Source organism: Centruroides vittatus, unplaced genomic scaffold (assembly GCF_030686945.1).
Source record: "Centruroides vittatus isolate TY-2023 unplaced genomic scaffold, ASM3068694v2 contig_5, whole genome shotgun sequence".
NCBI classification, from domain to species: Eukaryota; Metazoa; Arthropoda; class Arachnida; order Scorpiones; family Buthidae; genus Centruroides; species Centruroides vittatus.
In genome coordinates, this window is record NW_027122286.1 from 1550624 (window position 1) to 1570730 (window position 20107).

At 31.7% G+C, this 20107-nt stretch overlaps 1 protein-coding gene across 1 annotated transcript; it reads left to right on the plus strand.

Moving 5' to 3' along the window:
• Positions 1–1365: 1365 nt before the first annotated feature.
• LOC136978209 (golgin subfamily A member 6-like protein 25) lies at positions 1366–19996 on the plus strand. The gene is made up of 5 exons (XM_067273866.1): positions 1366–1461; positions 3517–4435; positions 16775–18479; positions 19485–19623; positions 19798–19996. The coding sequence occupies exons 1-5, from the start codon at positions 1366–1368 to the stop codon at positions 19879–19881; spliced, it is 2943 nt and encodes a 980-aa protein (XP_067129967.1). The 3' UTR covers positions 19882–19996.
• The last annotated feature ends 111 nt before the right edge of the window (positions 19997–20107 follow it).

Here is a 20107-nt window from a genome sequence, read left to right on the forward strand (position 1 = left end):
CGAAATAAGTAAAATTTCGTGATTTATTAAATTTATACGTTTATAACACGTTGCTATTTAATTAAATTAGCACATTCATCAAGGCAGATATCCTAATTTAGCCGTAATTTATCATAATTTATCCGTATTTTTACAAGATTTAAATTTGCAAATGTGCGTACAGCTGGATTTTATATAAGAATCTTCTAGAATATCCTGAAATGATAAGATAAATACTATTAAATGGCACATCTGTTTGTTGTTTCGTAAAGATCAAAATCAACGAAGCGGTTGTTGAAAAGGAAATTTTCTTTTCCTTTTTTGAGATTTAAGATTAGTTAAATGGATTAAACTTTTTCAAAAAAGTATTTATGTCTTCCGCCCACGTTCATGAGTCATTCTTTATTTTTGTTAATCTTTTATTTTAATCTAAAGAAGATTTTTGAATGGATTTTAATTGGACTCAATATTAGGTGCGGCTTTTTGTATTATTATTGTACTTTATTTTATTCAAAGATTCCGACTTATTGTTATGCCGATTGAATTTGAATCGTTGTGGATAGATTTACAAAATTACGAAATGGGATCAACAACTTTAAAAAAAAAAAGTTCGTGACTAGTATCGATCAATGCGGTTCCGTTTCATTTTCGTTCCATATTTCCAGGCAGTTCGAGTTTATTTTTTCGCGTAAATTACTGATAAAATAATTTTTTTTAAATTTATAAATCGGTAATTCCATATTTAGAGGTAATTCGAGTTAATTTTTTTTTCAAATAAATAATTTAAAATATTAATTTATCGGCAAATTTCTGAACTTCCGAACCTAATAAAATAAGTTAATTAATTAATCAATGATCTGTAGTTAATCCTAGCTTAAATTTTAGATAAAAATTTATCACAGGTGCATAATTTTAGGTATTAATGAGATTTTTTTTTGTTTTTTTAACGAAGTGCAGCCATCAAATAGGATTATAGGTCACTCGTAGAACGTCCGAAAGGGCCTCAAATTGATGCTTCGGGCACGACATACCGCAACAAACGAGTATCTCTTAACGAGTACAAACAAGCCTATAACTTAAAATAATGACTTAAATTTGTAAGAAAACTCAAATTTGTTTTCTTTTTTTTAAAAATTTAAGCCGTTATCTTAATTTATAAATTACGTTTCCAGCAATAGATGGCAACATGCATTCCACCCGTGCAGCATTAAAAAAATTAACATTATTTAATCTATAAAATAATTTTGTATATTGAATGGCGATTAATAATGCTAGTAACGAAATGACGCAAGGTTAGAGGGACAAAGCTACGTTTCCTGACAATAAAATAAAAAAAAATAAAAAAAATTACAATACGTGTTCTGTTTGAACAGCGACTCCGAACGGATGACGCAGTTACGCGTCTGCTTCGGTGTCGATCATTTGGCAATTTCGAGTTTCGTATATCAAAAAATGGATCAAATTACTTGTAATGCTTACAATGTAAGTATTACGTCTTACTTTAAAATTAATTTTATATAAATGATATATTTTTATTTTGTTTAAAATTTGTTAATTACACCACTTTAAATGTATTATACGTAAGCTTGTAATTGATCCTAACCTGAAGTTTTGAAGTTTTTTTAGTGTCGCCCCTGTCACTAAATCGCTTAGTTACTGTTTGAAAGGGGGGACTTTGAAAGAAAGTATGAGAAAAAGGAAAAGGAAATTCAGTTTTACGCTTCGTTTTAATTAAAAAATAACAAAAATATAAATAGCATAATTACTATGTAAAGAAAAACGCATGGAAATTGAACTATGGGTTTTATTTCATTTAGCATCAAGATTTTTCGTAATTATAATTTAAAAATTCCGCACGTGATCACTGTAAATAATAAGCTAGGTTGTTAAAAGTAGAATGACACGACGCCCGTCAACAGCTGTAGCCTAGATAAAATTCAAAGAATGATGAATAAATAAGTAGAAATGACAAATTGTGCGAAATCGGCATTGAAAGACTTTAAAATATTATTATTTAAATAAGGAAAAATCCAGTTTAATTATCGATATAATTAAGGAAGTATCATATAGCAGAGGAAGTGATGCATCGATGCATAAAGCATTACCCACATTCACTACTACGATAAATTCCTTGAATGCCAACGTCACGCTTTATTTATTTCTACCCTTGTTATTATTGTTACAGACGTAATCTTTGCCTCTATCCAGTAACCACATTAATAACCGAGTGACAAATAGTGGTCGATTATTGACGAAATTGGTCTTTGTTACGTTATTTGCACTTTCGGGTTATTCACCTTCTCGTTCATCGTCTCCCTTAACATAGTATTAATTACCCTACCCCAGAAAAGAAACCGAAACCAGTTTATTTCTAGAAAAGAAATTAGCGTAACTAGTCATTCTTGAAATTTGATTTTTAAATGGTAATTCTATATATAAGTAAAGGTTCTTAAATATTTAAATATTAATTAATCGATTACGCCCCCGAGTTAAGTTTCCATCAACAAGGTAAAAATGCTTTTTAAAGTAATTAATATCGTGTTCAAGGCCGGATTTAGACTCGTTGTGGCCCTAAGCTATAAGAAGTCATTTCGCCTTCACCGAATAATAATGAATTGAAGCATACGAGGCCCTAAACTTCGTAGCACCTCGAATAGTTTCAACGTGCTGAATTAATACAGGGTATAACTAACATTGAATTACGAAATGAGGACTTTGTATTCTTTTACTTACCTTCTGTTTTGAAATATTTTAAAATTATCGACGGTCAGCTGTTTTATATTCATTATATAAATCAAAATTTCTCTCTCAAAGCAAAAAAAAAAAAAAAAAAAAAAAGTTAATGGTGTTATATAAATATAAAACCTGCCTGGAGTCCCGCGCTTTGCAAGATAATATTTAACCATTTTAATCTGAAAAATTTGTATTTAAAAATTCAGCTGTTTCGTGTTTATATTATATAAATATAAAACAGCTGAGATTGTCAACTGCAAATGTTTATCACTAATTAGTTTAAGCTGTGAAAGAAACCCTGTATATGCCCCTATGTAACAAAGGTAAGCGCATTAGTAAACTTTTCTACTAACCAAATTTAACATCTTTAAAATTTAAGAAAATTTATTTTCTTAGACTTTTAACGGTTCACTTTCTCCAATTTAATACTTTAATATCTGCTTAATTCATATCATAAGGCTGACATTTGTAAAGGATGTATGCCCTATTCGTTATTAGTCATACTGAGTTCCTTTGACCCGTTTCCTTTTCGAGTCTATTTTTCAGTGACAAAGCGGACAGTAATTACTAATGGTACGATCTCTCTTGGACAATATTAAGTGAATCTCACTTGGTGTCCGAAGAGAGTGAGTTAATCTACTTAACCTCTTCAAATATAATAAGTTCGGCCGTTTCCCTTCACACCTAATCAACATTCTGATGACCCTTTAATTAGAGTGGGCGACTTTCGCACGAAGTCAACGTTCTGTATCGAGTTTAGTATAGTTTTCTCTGCATTTTTTTAAAGTTTATTTTAAATTTCAGGACTTAACTGAATGGACTGAAAAATGCCACGCGATTGCTTACGACGTCTCCGTAGTTCGACTTCCTTCACTGAATAAAATAGGAATTGCACGTGACATTCCTTCCATAGGACCTTTATTGACTTACCACAGCCAGTTAGATGACCTCGACTTAAAACGGAGTGCACCTACTAGTGAAGTGTTATGGACGAATAACGGCATTCATTCGACTGCTACGTTTTCAGAAGAGGAATCGATACCCGAAAGAGAAAATATGTCAAAGAAAAGGGATTCGATCGTGGAAGCACGATTAGCTTTCGTGGCGGATATGGTTGAAACCAAGACCAATCAAGAAAATGGAGAAGTGGAGGAAGTTTCGAGAAAAGTCGAATGCTTTCGCAGGAGCACGAACGACACGATCGAATGTTTCGGCCGAGAAGACGACGGAAGTCTGCATAGGTTCGAATGCATTCCTACAACAGAGAATCCATTAAAGTTTGAGTGTTACACTTACGAAGTTGTGCCCAGCAAGGACTCTTCATTAGAATGCTGCAGCGATGATCTTGGAAACGATTGTCAAGTTACTGAAGAACTCTTAACAGAATCATCTATGGAATGCAAGACTTTGATAGACACAGAAACGAATCATAACAAGGAAGGAAAAGAAGTAGAAACTGGCACGACTACTTTGGAGGATATCGAACGAGAAAGAAGGAAAATCATCGAAAAACAAGTAGTGAGGAGGAAGACCATCGAAAGTTGGACTTTGGATCAGTGTTTATGTTCAGAAGATGCTGTTGACGATGAAAAGAATTGTCCTCCTTCTCTTCGCGCTAGTTTAGAAAAATATAATGAAAGAAAACAGAAGAAGGATGAAGATTGCCGATGTACTTCGCCTTCCTTTGAAGTGGTTCCTGAAGCAAATAGTTCTCAAATACCAAGTAAGAGATTATATTTTAATGCTGTAGAATATAAAATAATCTAAGTTATTTTAGCTTTTCCTATAGACATTTTACACTTTTTAAAAGGAAAATTTACATTATTTTTGCATAAAATATGAAATTTCTCTGAATAAAGAGGTTAAGTACAATTTACTTAAAGGGTTAAACCCTTTAAATAAATTATATTTAACCTCATTTATCCATGTTTATCACTTATTTATTCTTAAAGACATTTTAATGTAAGTGTTTTAAATGCGAAAATGTTGTCACGACAACATATCATATGTCTTATCGTTAATTATTTTTTGGTGGAACTTGTATATGTCGATACTTAAATTTTTAAATAAAATTTCTATTTATGTTGACTTTAAAAAATTCAATTATGAACGAGAAACGTACTTCTGAACAAATTAATTTTATTGCTTTTCTATTCTCTAATTAGAAAATAGTCAGGTAATTTTCTGACTTCTTTAGATACTTATTTGACAGGATCTGGAAAAGATAAGACGGAGCCAAACATAGTCAGAGGGCTAAATGTATGCCAGATTTCGATAATTTGAATAAAGTAATTTGTATCCTACATTTAAATATTAAATCGGCAGTTTAACATTTGTGTAAAATGGGTCTGGGTTTATATCAAATTCAATGTGTTTATTTTAATAATTAATTTTAAAATATCCTTTGCAACTTTCTTATGTTGTTAAGTATGCAAATAGTTATTTCAACAAGGATCTTTATTAATGTTAACAGCTAAAGTAATGAAGCCCTTATCAAAGATCTGTCACATTTTCATTAAAGAAAGGATAATTATGAATCACACAATGTCTCCGATTGAAGTAATTAATTATTAGTTTAAAAAGAAAAGCAAAATATTTCTGTAGAGGATATTCATTTCAGCAAATATTTCCTACTCTTTTTCTTCGTCGCCGTGTGATTCATTTTCCCTATGGCATTTAACACAGTGTAAGATACAGTACATCAATTATTCTTAACTTCGCTCATTTTATACTGTACTTAGTTCGTAGTCAAGAATGTGAGATAAGAAACAACTTCCTGACTAAAACAATCTTCGAAAAATCAGGATAATTGAGGTAAGATTAAGATTCTCGTGGCAATCTTTATCGAATCCATTCCTTGTAATTTTCCTTAAGTAGTTCTTGATATAAATTTCATTCACATCCCTTATCTATGCTGATTGATTTTGCAGGTCCATTAGTGGCCGAGTGGATAAAACCAACAAACACTGATAGTTGGTCGCAGGTTCACACCTCGCGAACGGACTGGCCGAGTTTTCTTCGCATAAAAGTCCTCTGGGAGGCACTCCCCCGTTGCCCGTGTTGCGTTGCCTTAACTAAATTAAAATTTTTAAAAAATCGATCTGATTCACATAATTTCTGAATAGCGAATAGTTTGGAAATATTTTATTAACTCAAACTATTAAATAAATTAAGTTTATTAAATTTGTATGCTTAACAACGTATATTTATTCGGTTTTTGTATTAAATTTAATAAATTTCTAAAACTATTCACGAAGAAAACCTTATCTGAAACTCATTTCTGATAAAGTTAAATTGTTTTATACTATTAAAATAATTTTCTACATTAAAATCTTTTAATTTTCACTTAAATTTTTGATATATTTTTATTACCAACCGCGATTTCTAGTGTCTAATTTCGGGAAATCGCTTTGTTTTAAATTATATATTAATTTTCTTGAGACAACTTTCCAACTTTTGACTTTTTAAATTAATTTTTCCATGTTGAGCTTTTTAATTAACGTCATTCAGATAATTATTTACAAGTTAATTAATATGTAAATTATATTCATTACAGATCTTATTTAATTTTTACATATTTTCATTATATATCGTCAAATTACTTGAAAATGATCAAAATTGTTCACTCAAGTGTATTAAAAACAAGAAAATTTCCAAACAAGACTCGTTAAGACAAAAGTTGAAATCTTCAGGTAATCACAAATTTGTGTAAACGTTCAATGATTAATAATTGATGATGCTTGTGTAGCATATTTTATAACCGTCATTACGACGGTATAGTTGGAGGAATTTTTAATATTTTATTTCATTTACACTTTAAAGCGGTGGTTCTTAACCTGGGGCGCGAGAGAGCATTTCCAGGGGTGCGAAAGAAATTTCAAAAATTAAAAAAATAAATAAATAAATAAGAACGAGGCGGCCGTGTTCTCTACAAACCGTGGTACTCAGCAACACGGCACTCCCACTTCTTCACTCTCTACTCTACCGTCTCACAACACATCGTGCTTGTCATCAGTCGTCAGTACATGCAGTTAATGTAGTCACATTGTCACGTGCAATACAGAAACTAGTTGAGACGTGTTCGCATACCTTGAATAAGAACGTAAACGAGGTTTGTAACAATGGCAAGGTTGAGGCCGAAGTTTTAAAAGCGAAAACGTGTACGTCGGACGTTCAGCGCCGCTTTCCTGTAAGCCTAGAAGTTTGACAATGGGTTTGGAACGTCGAGCATGATTCCGCTGACTTTCCAAACGCCATTGTCAAACTTCTAGGCTTACAGGAAAGCGGCGCTGAACGTCCGACGTACACGTTTTCGCGTTTAAAACTTTGGCCTCAACTTCGCTAATATTTACAGGTAAACCCCGTATAACACGGCATTTCTATAGCACGGATTCACTCTAACACGGTTCGAGAATTGGGTAAAACCCTCGTACAACAAATATACGCACATTTTTTAAGGAGGAGCAAGAGCTTATTTTCAGATTCAAGGGGGTGCTGACCATTAAAAAGGTTAAGAACCGCTGCTTTAAAGTATAGAACCAAAATGTATAAAAATTTACAAACGTCGATCGTTTTTATGAATATAAAATTATACTTCATTGTGATTGTAATTAACAACTAATTAATTTAAATTAAATAATAGTATTTTACTGCTCAAATAATAAGATTAAAACACAATATATGTCAAACGTCAATTTAGCGGCAGTTTATTATTTATTTAGCAATATAGATTCATTTAAACCTCGGTATAGCGCCAACATATTCGTGAAAACATATATATATATATATATATATATATATAATATATATTCTTTCTTAAATTAACTAATTTACTTTTAAATAAAGCAACAATTAAATGAGATAGTCATAGGATAAGGTGTTAATTTAGGACCAGTTGGCTTAAGGCATTGTTCTTCATTACTCACCCATATTGGTTACTCCATTGTATTTTGGGCCTATTCACACTGGGCATAATTATGGCACCCATAAAGCCTATAATGTGCTAATATCGCGCGTTAATCAATCAAATTTAATATTTATCATAAGTAATAATGTACTTTTGCAAAATCTGTCTATATCAGCATTTTTTTTTTTTTGTTCGATTACATTCGTGAAGATCACGTCTGCAATGTTTGAAGTGCAGAAGGTGATTTGAATTGCTGAATTCTGAATAATGATATGTATTTTTATTATTTTGCTGAATTTTGACGAAACAATTAGTGTTATAGATTGCATAAGAAGCTGACTGTTACTAAAAGAAAGAATGATATGCAAAGAATAATTCTACGAATGGGTACTTTTCTTTTATACACTTTGCACAGAATTGCAATAGTTTTGGTAAAATGGAATTTAGTCTTTACAACGATTAACTGATTTTTAAGCTACTCTGTATTATAAAAAATAGCCATCCTGTTGACTAATATATTGCAGAATATTATAATTTGTAGGGCTTACTGCAAATCGATGCACAAAAATATAAATTTTAATTATTATGTGTGATAAAAGTATATATAAAATTGTTTAAAGAATGAAGTCTCATTTTAAAACTATTCGCCCATTTCTTTGTTTCGGAGCATCATATAATTACAGACCAATTTGCTGAAGAAAGTAAATTAAGCGCGCTTATTTGGCTCCGATGGAAGAAAGAACATTTACAGAAAAATATTACACAGTACACAAAAAAAAGGAAAGAAAATGCATAACGGTTGATAAGTTTTACGAGAGTGGCAGATGTTTAAGACTTTGATTAGATCGCGTTTTTTGTGCGAAACGCTGGCACATAAGGGCTTTTTGCTTCTTGTGAGTGAACTTGATTCATAATATAACCCAAATCAGGACATCATAGTTCTCAATGTGTTGCCCTGATCCTAGTTATCTCGATCCTCTCATATCCCGTTAACTTTGTGCTGATCAGCAATAAAAAATGTGCAGCCTACTGCCGAAACGGGATTTCTTAAAGCGATAGGAAAAGGCTTTACCTCCAATCCAAATGCTGAAACTTTGAAAATAATAGAAAATAATGAATACGATTGAGTATTTAAGCAAAAAGTTAAATTTATTGAAAGTAATCCATTGTCATACAGGAGAAACTTTATAACAATAGATTGTTTTCGATAAATCTTATTATAGTCACGTAGATTTATTCTATTGAAAATCTAGGCAGAGAAGAATAGAAAATACACGGTAATGAAGCTAGCTGAAAAGCCCAAGTACAGATATTGTTGATGACAGATTGGAAAAGTATTAACTTAATGAATTAACAAGCTGTAAAATTTATTACATAGATTTGTATATCTTCAACCTAGGTTCCTAAATACTCGTAGAATCTTTCGCTAGAATAGGCTTTCAATACAATTTCCTAAACTATTAAATTCTATCGAAAGTACAGGGTTATTACATGCAAACTTTTTCGAATCATATATACACGATAAACATAAAAAAATTCATTAAAATTTTCGCGAATCTTTCTATAATTGTAATGTAAATAAAATGCTTTCATTATTCTCCAATTTTTTTTTTCCCCCGAAAGAGTTTAGAATATCTAAATGATGATTATTCAAAACGTGATTTTGAACAATCACGTCCGAATAATTTCGATAAAATGTTTTATTTCTGAATTATAAATTGGAATTTCTCATTAGGAATTATTATTATTTGTCACGCTGCCCAGGTCTTCGACATTCTTAATTTTAAGAAAATAAAAGTGTGAATTAGCCTCCAAAAAAGGTTAATTTACATTTACGTTCTTTCGGGAAAGTTTCATCTTTGTGAAATGCATTATTATCTCGTATGAGAAAATTTTAATATCAATAAAAATATTAATAAAGTTTGTGAATCTGAACTGAACTAACATCGTATTGAATGTAAGCAAATATTACTCTTTTATGTATATATATTAGTAGTATTTGGCTACAGCATGAGTTTGTAAAAAGTCCTTTGCTCGAGTGTCTTAGAAAATAAATTTTAACGATTTATTCTCTAATTGGGACAACAAACTCAGTAGACGATGTATTGGACGAGGATCTGATACGGTGTGGCCTCCTCGAAGTCCAGACATAACAACACGTGACAATTCGCTTTGGGGCATTATGAAAATTTCTCAACCCCTTACAACGACCTAAAAACGACTGTCGGAGACTACTTTAATAACTTCAACCTTCAACGTGAAAGATGTCCGGGAGAACACAAGGAAAAATCATTTGTACAGAGAAGGGACGGAGCATATATATAAGTACTGACTAGCATTTATAGGTACTTTGAGGCCACTTTAAATTTAAATTCAGGTGCTGAAATACTTGATATAATTCCTTTAAGGACGCTGTACCAAGTACTTTATAAAACTTGTGATTATTTCTCATAGAAGAAAACCCGACAAAAGAAAAAATAATGGATTTTACAAAACGGAAAAATATTTCGAGGCTAATTTACATATTTTAATGTGTTTATCTCCGGAGGTTGTCAGACGTTTTGATACTGATAAGATGAATAAGAAAAACTTCTCGAGCAGGATAAGAAAGTACAAAGCACAAATATATCAGAATTTCGACCGATTTGGTTAAATATTTCGCAATTTATACCTATATAAATGAGGAGGGGAGAAAACTTTTTTTAAAGATACTTTCCTCATATTTTTATTGATATGACACTCCAAGGAGGTGTCAAACTAATAAATATAAGGAAAAGTACCTCAAAATAATATCTGTAAATATAGGTTCGTGACCGTCCCACCTTATGTACTTGGTACTACTGTACCTAGCGTGTCCTTTGAACCGCCCAAACACGATAACAAGGACGTGTAGTAAACTATAACTAGATTTATGCGTTTATAAAAACTGTAAGGTCGAGGTGTTAAAGGTGAACCTAGTGTTAAATATATACTTTCAGTTATCAATGAATAAAGAAATTACTATTATAATACAGTTATCGTGATTTCGGGTATAATAGACTCACGATTTACGACCTAATTGGTTACTCGAAAATCATAGATTGAATATACGTTCTTGGAATAACTACATATCACACAAAGACAATGACAGATCCAGAAATCTTTAGACGGATGTAAACATGCCTTACGAAGTTTTCTACTACCCGAGCCGCGAGGTACCCGGCTTTAATCGGGGAAACCTCCAGAAAAGGGTGTTGCTGCGCCCTGAGTACCCCCTAAATCCGCCCCTATCACAGATACAAACAATAAGAAAATACGGTGTTTCATACAGTCGTAAAAGTGGTTGCTATCTCATATGTTCTTTTATATAAACAATAATTAAATTTTAGAATTTTTTTTTTTTAAATGAATTTGACCTCATACAACTGATAAATAAAATAAAAATAAATTGATAAGATAAAGAAATTTGACTTTTCTACAATGTTTTGTGTTAATCTAATTCACGTTTTCTGACGTTTTTGCGTTTTGTTGACCTGCAAAGAAGAAGAAGAAGAAAAAAAAGTAAATTGAAATTTTGTGAAAAACTTCACTTTCCTAATTTGAATAAAGCATGCGCTGAAATTAAAGCCACGTAGTTTAGACGTTGAATTTCGTTTCTGAGTGTATCTAAGTGACAAGCGGTAAACAAGTCAATGATATAGTTTGTTTCAAATGAAACGGATCACGTCCTTGTCTCGCTTTCTTGGCTGCCTGCTACTTATTAGACTTACATTTAAAAGAAGATAAATTAGGATATTTCTTACGTAATATTTTTCAATTTTTTAAAAAATTTCCATTATTAAAAAATAATTAACAATAATTTTCCTTTGTAATGATGTAATGATGAATTAACAACATTGCAATTATTAACAGAAATATTTTAATATATTTTTATTAATTTAATATTTTTATAAAAAAAGGATATTTTACTAAATAAAAATTAATGATTTTTTGTATTTTAGTTAAAAATAATTGTTTAAATGTAAAATGTAAATTTTTTGCATTTTTAAGTTATGTATTAAAACTCTATTAAAGTGTAAAAATTTCAGTTTTTCATTTTCAATGAGCATTTTTCGCCATCTGTTGAAAAACCTCAAAAAAATTTAAATATTTTTAAAACATTATTAAAATATTTTAAATAATAATAGTAAACGTCGAAAAGTGATTTTTACCGACAATAGATGGAAGCACGAACACCTTTCGTTGGTGCTTCCATCTGTTGTTAAAATTTTAAACGAATAGTCGTGGCATTTCTCTCTGAAACAATTGCGGAGAGAAGTGACAGAGAATGACATTTCCTCGTTCTTCCAAAATTATATTTAACGATCACGAAAGAATGTGACGTCACGTAACAACAGCCAAGCGTGAGGATCGTTCGTGACAGACCGAGTGTATTGTCACGAGTTAATTAGGTTGAAAGGCTAGTTTTCATTTTGCTTTTTTTTTTTTTCTTGGTCGACAGAGGAATGAGGAAGATGATTTTTCCTCTTATTTTTTACTTTATTTTATTTTTTAGTCTTCGATAACGCTTAGACCCACTGGAAATTTGCATCGGAACGTGTAAAATAACATTCTAAAATAAAATGTCTGCCAACTACTTTGACCCCGTTCTTTCAAAAAATTGTTACAAATTTATGTACGATGGTTGGAATACTAATATTTGTATGTTTTTTGCATCGGAAGAGGTTATAAAATCCATTTTTTTTGTAAATTTATGGAATTATAAATTTAGTTTTTTTTACACAATTTATAAAAATGCTGAATCGTTGTATTTTGTAGCATTATTCGAAACACAATTTTGTACCTGTTTAGTGCGCGTGCTACATCTTTCTAGTACAATTTCTGTACTAAAATTTCAAATTTTTAGAGGATTAATCTATTATTTAGCGTCTTAGATGATTTATTTCACTCGACGGTTGGATCCACTTTCATCTATGATGTTTATAACTTTATAGTCACAATAGCATTTATCCTATCGAACCTCAATTAGCCAAAGTGAAATAAAAAAAATAAGCATTTATTCACGTTAAATGGGAACGGAAAATTCTATAAGAAATGTAAATTTTTAGAAAACCAAATCTTTTTTTTTTTTTTTTTTTTAATATTCTGGTACTTATTTTACTACAGAACGTGTGACTTTTACTTGTTAAATCAGTTTCTCTGTCAACCTTTTCAACATAAGACTGGCGATATCTCACTTTTAACTACAGACTCGAATTACTTAATTGCGTTTCCTAAACACCATTAAGTATTTCGTCAGAATCGAAACCTAATTAAATTAACGTACATACGAAGGTTCGGTGATAGGCTCCATTAATTATTCACGTCAATATACGCGTTCAAAGATAAACAAGGACGTCGAGAACAAGTCACTGACAGTCACCTGCAGATATCATTTTTAAAACTCTTTATAGAATATAAAAGTGGGTTGGCTAACCAGACCATTTTTTCGACCCCCCTGTCGAGTTTTTAAATTAAAAAAAGAGGAAAAATTTATTACGTTTCATTTAAAATGGGAGTATCGAGGCCTTGGAAAAGTGGCACGAATTACCTATTCTGATGTCATAATTAGAGTGATTTGTGATAGGAAAATATATAGTTACGGATTATAAGACTTTCTATTCTATGATAAAGTGTGATGTAATATGTAGTGTAATGCGATTTACATGTATTATATTTTTAAAAAATTCAAAATTAATATTAGTAACAGTTAGATATCGGTATATCGTTTAATTATTGAAAAAATATCCCCATCGTGGAATAATTATATTATGTATAAAATGCCGAGTTAGTAAGCATATAGGGATTTTAAAACATTTTTACACGTGTTTTTTTGGTTCGTATAATTGTGTTTGTGCGAATTTTTTTATATATTCGATTAAGTATCATTTATTATCAAATACTTTGAAAATAGATGGGAAATTTCAGTATAATTAACGACAAAACTCTAACATCTATACCGAAATGGGGATATTATTCTATAAAAAACGATGAGTTTAGTGATGCATCACGTGGATTTTTAGATATTTTTACGTGTGTTTTTGGGTCGTGTAATCGTGTTTATGCGATTTTATATAAATAAAATATTTATGAATATAAATATTTCGAAGCATTTAGAAATAAACAATGATTAATGGAATATATATTCGTATATATTCGATTAATCATTATTTATTACTAAATATTTCGAAAATAGACGGAAAATTTCCCTGTAAATTAATGATGAAATTTCGGTTTCGTCCGCCGAAAATGCATTTTTAAAATTTTTTTTTGTACAGAAACTTATTTTAAAATAAATCTAGAGGTGAATTACCTGTATTCGATACGTGCCTACCTACTGTGTGAAGGGGATAATATTTAAATTTCTCGACAAATTAGGTTAGGGGATAAGTGATTAGTTCGATAAACGAATGGGTGTTAGTGTCTAGAAAACAGAGAGATAGCAAATTCGATAAGAAATTTATTTATTAATTCACATCTGGCAATAATAAAAATATTCACTAAATGTACGGGTGTTAAATGCGCAACCAATAAGACTAGTTCTTATATTTTGTAAACACGAGCCGATTCGAAAAACGTCACACATACGCGAGCTTATCTCGGGACGGGGGTAGCTTTCGTTCGCTGTTGCGTCACTCGATAGCCACCACTTAGAAATCGGAGTTCGGTTGAAGTAAAATGATATATATACTGTATATATATAAAAAACGCAAACTTTGTTTTGTTTTTTTAAAAAAAGTAGTTTTTATGGTCGAGAGGAAAACTTCCATCTCCGGTTTTCAAGGTCGACCGCGTCGCAAAATCGACCAATAGTGTTTTTAGGTGTAGGAAGGAAGGAAAGAATCGACTTTTAGAATCTATCGCCACGTTATTATCGTGTCTGGCTCCTAACCAGGTGAGTTTAAAATATAAGAAACTACTTAGAAACACTAAAGAAACCTCACGGTAGAAATTATCAACGGCTAAAAACCTCTTATCTTACTCGATAAACACTCTCTAGATTATAATTTGCTAAAAATGTATTTTTCTTATTTAAATTTGCGCGTGTCAAAACGAGACCCACTACGCGTTATGGGTCACGAAACGATGAATTATTTAAACCGCGGCACCAATTAAAAAATCGTCACTTTCTACGCCGGTGGCACTCTTCACGTGATCGCTTCGTCACCCAAAAATTCGTTAATTTACTTCCTTTTAGGAATATTGTTTGTCCGTTTAAAATACACGAAAGACCTTGGAAGGATCGATAGATAAAATTTCCTCTCTCGCAGCATGAATTCGCGTAGAAGCATTGAAAAATAATGAATTGTGAAAAACTGATAGATTGTTAGTTTCATTCGAAATTGCAACATCCAGCAACGCTAATCTATCAAAAGGTAATTGTGAAATTAAATAAAACATTTCTTTAAAAAAAGGCAATTTTTCAAAGGAAGAAAATAGAAAAATCGCTTCCTAAAAAATGGAAAATCACCGCAAAAGAAGGAAAACTCTCTTCCTAAAAATTGATATTTTTTATTTAAAAAAATCCTATTAATAATCCTCAAAGTCTAGTGAACTGTAACGAATGAACTTGAAGAGGGATTTGTAAATTAATGATTTCAAAATTTGAATTTTTTTTTAAATAAAGAAGGGAAAATTATTATTAAAATTACAAATGCCAGCTAACAGAGTTATTAAGTGTATTTTTAAAACAGATATTTAATGGATCTTTCGTTAGGAGGAAGAGATAAAATAAAAACCTTTAAGCAAGTTGCTAACCTAGTAACTGTCCTTTGCACGGTTCAATAAGTAGTGCCGTGTTTATAAACAGTGCACTTGTTTCATAACTACATTTTACCGGTCGCCATGTCTCTTGCAATTGCTAGTAATTACTTAACAGGTGAGTCGTTCGAAAAAACAAGAAAAAAAATCTCGACTTTTATATATAACTCGTGTGTTTCTTTATCAATTGTGCCATTTTATATTGAGGTTGTAATGCCTGTGAGTCAAAAGGAGTGTCAATTGAATTTTAGAAGATAATCGTCGCGGGTTCTGTCGTAAGGACGTATGTTTACTTTATGAATAGTTCTTAAAACAAGGTTATTTATCGCGTATTTTCTGACAGGGAGACACGACAAAAGGAACAGGCGATGAGGAAATTCGAGCGATTTTAAATGATAAACTGCGAAAATCGTGGAGAGGAACAACAACTGATTCTATCCGGTTCGTGAGATTCCTCTTTTGTCTTTGGATCCAACGAAAATCCATTCTTTTAGTTAAAAGAATTGAGTTTGAATCCAATTCGAATTTCTATAATTAGAAGGATTCAAAGAGTTCCTTTTAGTTACAGAAATTGAAATTAGATTCAACAGTTCCAATTCCCGTAACAATTCATGAAACTAGGATTCTTTGAATCCTTCTAATTACAGATACTTATAGAAATTGAACCGTTTGCATCCCATTCAGACTTCCTTCCAAATTCTGCAACTAACTAGAAGAAATTCTGCATTTTTCTAGTTACAAAAATTTGAATCCAATTTTTTGCAGTTTCAAGACTTGGATTTTGAGATATCTTTACTCAGTCGACTTTTGTTTTTAAAATAGTTTCTTGCTTAGATATAATAACAATTTTCCATTCATAGTATTACAATAATCCTTTCCTTATAATACCGTGAATGAAAGAAATAAAATCAGTCAGTAGAGCAAGGAAAAAATCCATTTTACTTCGTTCCATTGATAATTCTTATAGTTGAATCTTAAAAATCGCAGCCTTGATATTTAAAGGAATAAAAAAAAAAGGTGTCTAGTAGTTATTCAGGTCGCAAGGTTAACTATCCCCGACCTATTTGTCCCCGAAGAGGGAGAATAAAAAATTATTATAAATGATTCGATGAATATCTAGTTAGTTATTAACAATAACTTATCATTCATAATTGAATCATTGTGAAAAGACCCAAATAATCGGAACAATAACGTGATTAATTAGTATCAGTGTATGACAATGACCTCCAGTCATTACCCTTGACGTGAGTTTACCCACGCTTCTATGGGTCTTTTTTATAGCTTTAATTATAGCTTTGTTTTTTCGATTTCTGTCCGATCTAGTCTATATAAATAACTAAATTTTATTAATAAAATTATATTATTTGTTTTGTTTAGATTCAGTGGATTTTGGTTCCATTTTGGAAAAGAAACAAGAACTAAAACATTTTTGGGAAAAGAAAATGATGGAAGTAGTCGCGCCGAGTATAGAAGAACAGCGACTTCCACCCGTTGTCGTTAATGGTCATTGCAAATTGAAACAAAATGGAGTAATTAAATGTCAAGAAACTGGAGTGACCGAACCGGAACTTTGTAGAAGACCTTCACCCGAAGGAGAAGAAAGTTGTGTTCTTCCCAAAACAATCGAAAACTTGCCTTTAGAAAAGCATACTTCAGTCCTTCAAGAAGAGGATTTGCAAAAAAAGGAAGAGAACAATGCTTTGGAAGAGAAAGACTTGCAAAAAACTGGAGAAAATGATGCTTTAAAAGATGAAGATTTTCAAAAAAATGGTTTACGTGACGATTTACAAAAGAAGGAAAACGTGCTACAAGATCTGAAAAAGAAAGAAGAGAATATGTTGCAAGAAAAAGAAGAGGAGAAAAAAGAACCGATAGTAGTAGAAATGGAAGAAAAATCGAAATGTGAATCACAGGAAATTAAAGATATTACAGAAACTAATAAGGCGGTGGAGGAAACAATGGAACACGTAACAAATAATGAACAGGAAAAGGAAAATAATCTGCCGGAACCCGAAGCAATTGACAAGGAAAAGCCAATTATTCCGGAGATAGAAATAACTACATGCGGAGAAAACCGAATAGACGATGAAGAGGAACAGGTAGAGGAAGAGGAATACACAGAAAGTGTCCTCGATCGAGAAATTCGATTGCAGCGAGAAAGAGAAGAATCTCTAGCAAAAGAAAGAGAAACTGCAAAAATTCAATTGGGGATAATCGAACCACGTGCGGAAACACCCCACAAAACCATTCATACTCAGGTGCAACCTACCGAACGTCCTTACTGCAATCAAACAACCGAGAGCAGAATCGCTTTAGAAATTAGAGAGATGAGGGAAAGAGAAGAGGAGTTGAGAAGAATGAGAGAAAATCTTAAAAACCAAATACCGGAAGTCGTAGAAAAAAAGGAAACAGTAAAAATTGTTAATATAGAAAAGGAACAACCAGTAATAGTGGAGAAGAAATCACCGGTTAGTGAGACTGTATCTTCAAATTTAGGAATATTTAAGAAGAGGGACAAGATAAAAGTTCGACCGTTAGAGGAAGTGGAAGTCGAGGACAAACCTATTTACAGAATGAGCAAAGAATCACCCATCGAGAGAGAAATTCGCTTGCTTAAAGAACGCGAAGAAGAACTGAGAAGAGAAAAGGGTTTAAATGCACCACCCAAAAAACAAGAAACCGCAACAAAAGTAATTAAGGAAAGGACCTCAGTGACAATGGCGATAAGAGGTGACACTCAACGTTTACTGGCAACCAACCGCATCCAACAAGAGATCGAAGAGCAAACGAGAAGAGAACTGGATCTTCGAGAGAATAGCCATATAAGGACTATATCTCGAGAGACGACGGAAAAGACCACGAGTGGTCCCATTTGCAAAAGTGCCAAATTTCTTAATTACATGGGAAAAGAGAACGTGAGTAACGGACCGAAAGGTGAAGATGTAATCGATTCTAAGCCGGCATTAGAGAAAAAGGTCAAAGTGGATGCAAGATTTCCATTGATTAACAGAAGAAATGTCAGTGCAGAGTCTAAAATTCAACAGGAATTATTGGAAATGAAAGCAAGAGAAGAGGAATTGAGGTATGCAAAATTTATATATGAATCTGTTTATAATTGAAGTATAATTTGGAGTACTCATACAGTTTGAATGCCAGTTTAATAGAAAACGTAAATTCTGCAGTCACACATTCGTGTAAATCTATTATTATTAGTTATTAATCTTCACGTAGCATTTTTATTCGTTTCCTCATTATAGCATTTCAATGTAGCTTCTCTTTTCTTACATACATTTCATACAAATCTATAATGGACAAGGCCTTTTATATCGAGTCTCGGGCCACTTTTTAGACACTTCCCAGTGTATCCAAGACATAAGAGTTTTTCGAAATATGCAAAAAATGCAATGGAATGAAACATTTATAACAAATGCTTTTAAGGTCCCAATAAATATGATAGCACTGCTGATCTCTTTCCGAGAAGACCTAATAATAGATACTAACTATTTTAGAAAGCACAACTATTCCTAATCGTCCAAGGAGTGTGAAATAGGAAGAAATGCATCAGGCATATTTAGTCGTTACAATTATGGGGAAAAACAACTTGAAAATATTTTTCATGATATTTTGGATAAATTAAATGAAATAATACAGTTAAAAAATAATTAGAAAGAGTAATTCGTGTTTCTTTTTATTATGAAAGCAACGAAATACTTTAATTTTAAAAAATAAAGCGAAACGAAACTATTATAATTTTTTTTAAAGGATGATTACAGAATTCGACTTTTATTAAGTTGAAAACGGATAGTAATTGACCCGGAAGTGTTTTTCTAGATCATTTGTTTCTTTGGAATAATTCATTTATATTCCAACCACATAACTTATAAACACTGAATGCGTCATTTCAGACCCAGACAATAGTTTAATGTCATGTTTACGGGGCGTGTAAGTAATGAAAAATTGCTGCCACGTCGCATAGATGACATTCGATTTTTCATGATAATTCGATCTATCAATCTGCTTGGCATTTATAATTATCACTAATTTAATAAAAAACGTTTGAAATATTAAAATGTTTCCTTTTACACAGGCAACAAAGATTAAAGTTATCCGATCAATTTGTGCCCAACGCCACTGTTTTAATGAACGGAAACGAGAAAGAAAACTCTACAGAATGCACCGAAAATCGCCTTAATGCGAAGGACCAAAATAAAATGGCTAATGATGACGTAAGTATAAAGAGTTTTAAAATTTACGAAACGGTACAACGTGGTCGCGAAGGTTAAAAGGAAACCAGTCAAAGTGAACGTCCTTCGAGAAGGAAGGCGATTGCTTCCAAAAATTATCAAGATGCCCTTCGTTTTATTATTTATAAAATTAATTTCTTTTTTCCCTCCCTAAAGGCTCCGTTAAACGGCAGAAGACGTCGAAGTGCACTGATCGCTCAATGGGAACAGAGAATTCAGAATGCAGAAGGAAAATCTTAGTTGTTCCGATTTTGTATATTTTAATGGTTGTATGCCTAAATATTAGGAATTTTTGAGAAATTATTATTGGCGAGGATTATGTACAGATGTTATAAAAGTATATTTATATCATTCATTTGTACTTGAATTGTTTAATTTTTTTTTTTTTTTTACTTATTACCAAATACATAGTCGGATAATGTAAATCACAAATTTAAAGAAATTATTGCCTAATGCTAATTTAAAT

Bases quoted from the DNA above. Each gene is read 5' to 3' on its own strand.
- LOC136978209 (XM_067273866.1), top strand. From the start codon at position 1,366: ATGACGCAGTTACGCGTCTGCTTCGGTGTCGATCATTTGGCAATTTCG. The intron at 4,436-16,774 runs GTAAGAGATTAT...TGTTTTGTTTAG, and splicing joins AAATAGTTCTCAAATACCAA to ATTCAGTGGATTTTGGTTCC. The intron at 19,624-19,797 runs GTAAGTATAAAG...CCCTCCCTAAAG, and splicing joins ATAAAATGGCTAATGATGAC to GCTCCGTTAAACGGCAGAAG.